The 7888-nt window shown below is 36.9% G+C and overlaps 1 protein-coding gene across 1 annotated transcript in view; it reads right to left on the minus strand.

Moving 5' to 3' along the window:
- LOC142342580 (serine/threonine-protein kinase atr-like) overlaps positions 1 to 7840 on the minus strand; it is a 29527-nt gene extending 21687 nt beyond the window's left edge. Inside the window, exon 1 of the mRNA XM_075393956.1 lies at positions 54 to 7840. Coding sequence (XP_075250071.1) covers positions 54 to 7396 — 7343 coding nt within the window. The 5' untranslated portion in view covers positions 7397 to 7840. The remainder of the gene's footprint in view (positions 1 to 53) is intronic.
- Between the last annotated feature and the right edge of the window lie 48 nt (positions 7841 to 7888).

The raw sequence follows: 7888 nt of genomic DNA on the forward strand, positions 1-7888 counted from the left end.
TTAATGATAAAAATATATCTGTTTCAAAGTTTAACGTTCTAATGTCCACTTACCTTGGACTCAAGCCCATGTTCCGCTCTTTATAAATGCGGTAACAAATTGATCTGAAAGCGGTCGTGTTCTTAATCCATTCAACTAGACCATTCTCTTTATCCAAAGCTATAACTGCATACGTTCTAATATGCAGCTGCCGTTTGCGCGCCTCCGCATCACGCAATAAGAACTGATTCATAATAACATTACACTCTAGAACCCGGTAGTCTTTCCTCATATCGTCTTTCGGCTTTGCCATCATCGGGTACTCGTTCCCGTCCGATCCAATAACGACTATTTTTTTCGGTCTTTGCATCGACATTAAAACGTCCACTCGGTCGTCAAAACTGGCAATACAAACCTTGTCGTCACGAAATGGTTGAAAATTGTGGGGCTTTGATTCTGGGATTGACGCTGTTAAGGAATCCATTCTGGGAATTATTATATCCGAAAATGAGTTATTAATTAACAATTTGTGCAATTTCGGGCTCATTGATTTCAACGAAACGCTCATTTCTGGAGGAACAACGTTCGGGTTTTTCTCACACAAATCTTTCAAATGATTCGTTAAAGTTACCGAAGCGTGAAATAATTTAGCAAAGTTTGGATTTCTTTTTGCATCGTCAAAAATCTGCGCACAACGTTCTGATCTTAATTGAACCGATGAATTTCGAACAGGCACACTTAGCCATAACGCTTGCTGTGGGTATTCACGAATCAATTTGACCAAAAGCTTCTTCAAAACTTGGAAAACCGATTCCACAGGATGGCAAATTCTGGATAACAATTGGCTAAATGCCGTGAACAGCTGATATGGAGCAATAGTTCCATCGTCCACCACTTTTGACATAGTTCTATTTATGATCTCGACATTTTTGAAGATCTGGTTAACTTTGGCCGTTCGTTCTGAGGTTTGAGTTTGTTTCTCAGAGTCGGTTAACAAAGAGTGAAGTTTGGAACCTTGATCAAGCCAAATTGAGATCAATCTAGGCAAAGCCTGGAATACAAATTTATTCCCATGACTCAAAGAATCGATGTAAAATTGATGCACTTTAGGCATAATCGTGTCTTTGTTGTTCTTAGCCGAACTTTGCCCGAGTTGCTCAATAAACTTTTCGTAATAAGATCCCAAACAGTAGTATGAATCTTCTTGTTCTCTGCAAAGTTCAATGCTATGCTTGTAAATTGCTATAATCTGATTACTTTCCACAGATCTTGTTTCTTCCATAAATTTCCCAATTTGGAGATAAATTTTCGATATCAGTTTGCGGTCGTTTTCGTTCGATATTTTATTTGCACTTGATAAGGTGATGTTTTGGTTTGCCAGAAATTTTTGCAAATACATTAAACCTTCGTAATGGCTACCTTTGCAGTTTAGAAGGAGCGAATGTTCTAGAACATTCTCGAAATTGGGCTCCGAATCTGAGAATGAGTTCTGAAGACCTTTTAAAGCCGTGTCGTAGTATCCAATAGCTCTAGCTGCTCTGCTTGTATCAAGCCAAGATTTTCTAATGTTCCGATCAAGAAAATTTAAAACTTTGTCTGACATTTGATCTGAGTTTTGAACCGATTTCTTGATGACCTCCAAAAGGCAACGATACAATTGGCGTTCGGGTTCGACGATATTAAAACTCGGTTGCAAAACCTGCATTCTTGATTCCAGCTGATCGCAAACTTTCTCAACGTCTTCAAGTATCGAATTAGAGGTGAATTTATTTTTGAGAAGGTTCGAAACTAACTCAACGCTTGAAACCGTGTGCAATTTTGCTACAGCTTCATACGCTCGCAAATAAGAATTCGAATAGTCCATCGTGGCTGCTGTTATGTTACAAATTTGAGCATTTCTCGCCATTTTCAAATTTTTGTCTAAATCTGACCACTTATTTTCAGACAACGCAAGCATACAGCTACTGAAGTCAACTTTGAAATCATTTTTAGGTTGACACAATTTAACGTCGGCGAAAGCTTGATTGTGATTGGCTAACATCTCCGAAAGTTTTGACCAATCAGACAGCTGCCAGCACGCTTCCATACAGATCGGTTCAATAACCGCTTTGCACCCTTTGTTTTCGGCTAGATACCCCGAAGCGTGGTATTTCGCAGAATCGGCCTGGCCGACAGCCAAAAAGCAGTTTAGATATTCTTTAATGAGATTAACAGAGCCCCTGTTTTTCGAAATTGCAGTCGAACAACACACAAACGCTTCGTTCATTTTATTTTGACTTTTGTAATTCAAAATTTTCTCAATGTCGTTAAGTCTCCGACTTCGAATTGCATTAACGCCTTTCACGCCATCAGGTTCGTTCAACTCTAGGAAGCATTTTTGCATCAAACTCAGTTCCGAATCGGTGTCGTCAAGTTTGCTTAGATGGTCTTCAGCATAGAACAATGCTCTCGCATACGCTTTGCATGCAAATGCGGCTTTCGCTATCGTATTTGACATAATATGAGACAAAAACTCGCTTAACAAATCACATTTTACCAAAACAGGGTTTTTGGTATCTCCCGAGGAATCAACTCGCTTCGCCTTTTCCCAAAGTTTGTCGCTTCGAACTGTGTTTTCGTAATTTGAAATGGTTTCTAACGTTAAAAAGACGGTTTGTGAGCACACTTTTGCAAACGGTCGCGGTTTTCCAGAATGGACATCGCGTAAGATTTTCAGAAACTCTTGGATGACTAAAGACTTGCAGTTTTCGTTATTTTCCGAAATAAGTTGAATTATTATCACGGGAAGCAAAAACGTTGCAACATCTACATTGTAATTCAGAACCGCATCACAAGCCGAAAATATTGCAAAAGATTTTGAATCTTGAACAAAACTCGCCAAATGTTTTACTAACTTACAAATCCATTGTTTATAAGTTATAATACTTTCATCCACGTAAAACTTCACATTTTCGGAGCTATTTGGTAAATTTCTGCAATTATAAGAGTATTTCGATTTCAAGTATGGAGCCAGAAATGCTTTGTGTTCTTCGTCAAAACTTTCCCACAATTTCCTGCCCGACCCGGATATATAACTCGAATTACATTCGAAAACTTTCAGCAATTCTTGGATCGAATATGCAGAACAATCAACCATTCTTGGTTCACTATTACAAGATGAAGTCAAACTCTGGACCAAAATTGTTAACAACCGTTTTTTAAACTCAATAGTATCAGTTGTACACTCAGTTTTGAACCCTGTTTTCGAAGCCAGAGACCTCAAATCAACTATCTTGGACGCATCAATAGCCCCAATAAAACCCAAAATTTGGGCAACTAAATGTTGAATTTCACAGCTGTCAACGTTAAACTGCACAATAAGCGTCTGGACAAAATTTACCAATTTATTACTCTCAGGTAACGTTTCCAGATCCACGAAAAATTTCGGAACTTCCGGATTTGTTCTTAAAATTTTCAAGAAATTTTGAAGTACGAAGAATTTTGTTTCAATTGTTTCTTCTCTCAGACACCGTTGTGCTATCGCTAAATGTGACAAAACGTTCTCAAAAGTTTTGACATTTTGCAAAATTTCAGACTGCTGAGAAATTTGGTCACAGCTTGGTAGAATATAAAAGGCTACTAAATCTTCAGCAAACGAGCTGTTCAAAACTTTTAACAGTTCTTTTGAGGCTTCAGTGTTTATTTCTGCTATGTCGTATGCAATTTGAGAGGCCAATTTTTGAATGTTATTACTGTGCAAGTTTGAGACGAGCTTGCTGTAAGCCTCGACCATAAATGAAACGTAATCATCGAATTTCAGCTTCGGAATTAGTCGAAGAATATCGAGTAGTTTCATATCATTAAGGGATACCGAATCTTTATTGAGCAATTCAACGATTTTCACAGTACTTTTTAATCGGCGCACTTTCGCAACTTTACCAGCAGAACCAGAAAGCAAAACTGTCTTGAAATTGGTCATTATTGCCAAAAGTCTGTGGCTCAAATATAATTTGCTGGTTTCGGTCGCGTCAATTTTAGCAGTTCGTTTTTTAAACGCATCTTGGAAACTGAAGTCAATTTCTGCCAAATAAGGTAAGGCAACATTCACAACTTCTTCAGTATAACTGTCGAGATAGCTAGCAACCGAAAAAGTTATCGGGACAAGTTTTGACAGAATAAAACTGTTCCATTTTTCGACAATTTTCGGAAAGCAAGTCTCGAAAACTGTTTTCGGATCTTCGACACCTCGACTGAGTAAAAACGCAACAATTGGTACTAAAGAATCGTTCACAAAGTCTTCGATATCTTGTTTCATAAGTTGGGTTCCGATTTCTTTACAAAATACAAAAGCCAACTTCGAGTTGATCAAAAACAGATTGGGTAAAATCAGCGGTGAAAAACCTCGAACGATGCCAGGCGAAGGCTCAATTTCAAAAGCCTGGCACAAAAACACTAGTTGTTCAACAAAATCTAAACTGATAGTTTCAAGTTCTGAAATTGATATTTGACCTCTGTTATTATTAGGCGAGGAATTATTGCAGAATGTTTCGAACTTCAAACTTGAAACCGCAGACCAAGTATTGCAAATACTTTCTTTGAAATGGGTAAAACAATCGCCCAATTCAAAATCAGTTTTTCCCACACAAGCTGATTTCAAAGCTTCGCAAGTGGCTTTTCGGATCGAAGTGTTATTTGAAAACAAATATTCGATCAGCGAATTGAAGCCGAAATTCGAAAAGTGCTGAACTTCGGGCCTGTTTGAGTTGATGCTGTCACAATTTTCCAAAATAAAAGCCAATATTCTTATTTTATTTAAATGAAAATCGCAAAATTCAGCATCAGAAAGCGGTTTTGAATCTTGGATCGCTTTCGTCAAGTTGTCCCAGAAGGCAAAACAAGCTCGATTTTTCTGAGATTCAATTTTCAACATCATACTAAGCGTAGAGGTCAATTTCGAGAAAATACAGTCATCGTGTTTGAAAAAGAAGTCAACTATGTAAGATAGTATATCGTCGAAATTGGGACTTAACGGAGCTATTTCTTCGATTAACTCCAGAAATTCCTCGTTCGTCAGATCGGAACTAAGCTTCAATTTGTTCAGCAACGGAAGAATAAAAGCTGACCAAAATTGTTGATCACATGGCTGGATTTTCAAATTGCAATTTTCAGTTTGGTTATTTTCTACAAAGCATTCTGTTACTTTTAAAACCAGTTCATCAGGGTTTAATTGCAAACCAATTTTAGCTTCTGCTGTCCTAGCGAACTTCAAAGCCCAAACAATTTGACGAAGATCTTCAAACTTCAGAATTTTCGCATCCAATTTCAGAAATTGGGCAGTTAATAGCTGCGCTGCAATTTTGGGGTCAGATTTCAACAGAGTCCATATTACCGAAGGGAGGTTTTTATTAAACGTTTTGTAAGATTCAGCTTTTTTGAACAAATTCGAAATATGAACCAACAAAATAGCTGATACAGTTTTGGAACTGAAGTTTTGGAACGACAACAGAATAATAGCCATGCTAACATTCGTCAATTGTTCTTTTAGCTCAGAAGACGCTGAATTTAATTTCGATTTCAGATTTTGAATTGCTGAAACGTATCTCTCCTGACTTTTCAAAGGTTCAAGCTCTTTCCAATCGCTTTTCAAATCAAACCAAGAAAAATTAACCGATGCACACCATATAATGTCAAACAATAAATTCGCATCTAACTGTAACGGAAAAGTTAGCAACATAAACTTTTGAACAATCAACAGAGCGGTTAATAATTCGTTAATTGCAACATTTGGTTTGAAAAATGCTTTTTTCACCACCGAAACACAATCAAAAAGCAATTCGGCGGAAAGTACTTCAAGATACACGGCAGAATTTAACCCACAAAACGAAACGGCGCCCAAAATTAAATCCAAACTCTGCAAACACTTATAAAAGGCTTCACTTTTGGTCGGAGTTGAATTGAACTTCAAATCAGTTTGTATCAGCACGTTTTCTAACAATGAACGTAGAATGTGGGGTTGTAAATTTGAGTTGATATTATTTTCAGGTTTATATTTTGTCAGTGATGAAATAATTGCTAAAAATTTAGAGTTGTTGATTTTCATATCAAACAAGTTGCCTTCATCAATTACAAGCTTGTCTGTGAAACATTTCAATAACGTTTCTATGGCAACGTAGTCAAGTTCAATCTTCTCAACGCCCGATTTTAGGTTTGATACATCTAAATAGTAAAATTCTTTGCGAAAATAGACTACTTTCAGAAAATCGTTAAGGAAATCACCAATAATGTGAAATAAGTCCGCAAAATCGTTGATTTTATTCGTTATAAGCCGCAATAATTTCTGAACAAAAATGTCATCGGCAAAATCTGAATTTATCAGACTCATAGCTAGCTTGCTGATGCAACTCATAAGACTTCGAGTTTTTGGAAACTTTGATTCTGATAATGTTATGACATACAATGAAACGCTTTTGACAAAACTTGTAACATCTTTTTCAATCGTTGATCGAAATTTCGAATCGAAAGTTTCGCCTTTTATCAGACTTGTGGAGAAATCGGTAACGACTGGCAAGCTTTTAGCAACAGAAATTTTCGTTTCCAAACTAGAGTTGAAAAGACAATTTTTAATTAATTTCAACGGTAATACCTTCTCCGGTTGCTGCATCGTTTGAGCGAGATACTGGTTCCACAAGTTTTCCAAAACGTCATAGGAAAACTTTACAAAAATGTCCAAACAGCTTTGAAATTGCACTGATAAATTGCATCCTTCAAATTGCAAACTGCAGTCAAAAGCTTCCAGAGAAATTTCGTAATTCACAAAATTCGTGACTCCCGACCAGGTTCGAAACAACGTCAAAGCTGATAAAACTTCTTCGACAAGTTCTACAACTTCGTCAACTAATCTGATGAATAAATTTTCACCCCTGTCGGCTAAGGTTGAGAGACATTTTTCACAAATTTTGACGCATTTCGGGTACAAATTTTCACAAAACAAGGGTTCAGAAGCAATGTTGTAACAACAGAAGAACAGATATCTCAACGTTGCCAATGATTCCTCAATTGGTAGATCAAGCTTAGGTCTTTTTGACCTCGGCGTCTCACTTCCCGAGTCAAGATAATGTGATGACACTGCGACAGTTTTCCCTTTTTCAGATTTCAATTTTGAAGATGCAGCGCTGGTTGTGAAAACTTGACTGTACTCCGAAACCACAACTTCTAAAAGTTCCAAAATAGACTCGGCGTCGGATAAATTTAAATAAATATATCCTGTACTCTGCAAATGTTCTGTAATTGTATCACGAAAATTTAGCCGAACCTCGCGATAAATGTCGTTTAGCTCATCGTCAATTTGCTGAGAATCGCTTGGAGATTCTACATGGTTGATAAAGTTTTTAAACTTGTGCAGAGATTGGAAAAGAAGTTCTGCTGCGGAAAATGACATGATAAATTCAATTAATGCCCACAAGTCGAGTTTTTTTTAAACTACACTAATTTTGTTACTACTAGAATCTGCGGTCATTACAATACTCTAAAATAAATGACATATTAACAAATGATGCCAGCTAAATAACATATAGAAGGTTGGCACTGCAGCATTACAAGGCAAAAAGGGTAGTCAAATTACACTCGTTTCCATCTTCAATATGAATGTATGTCTGTTCCTCAATTTCATCGGTTGACAATTCGCTTCAAACGAAATGGTTTCATCAATCCAAGAAACTTTTTCAAAAATTGAAAAACCAATTCAGGAAAAGCAGTTAATAAAAAAACTAGCAGGCCGATTACCACAACATAAGTGGGATTGCTTCGTAGACGTGCATACTGAAAATATTAACGAAAAATGAAAATGATAAATAGCGCATCCAAGCTAAGACGTCAATACCTGTTCGGAAGATTTGAAGAAAATTGCGGAAACGTCATAAACCCCAACTTT

Source organism: Convolutriloba macropyga, chromosome 7 (assembly GCF_964194025.1).
Source record: "Convolutriloba macropyga chromosome 7, txConMacr16.3, whole genome shotgun sequence".
NCBI lineage: Eukaryota > Metazoa > Xenacoelomorpha > Acoela > Convolutidae > Convolutriloba > Convolutriloba macropyga.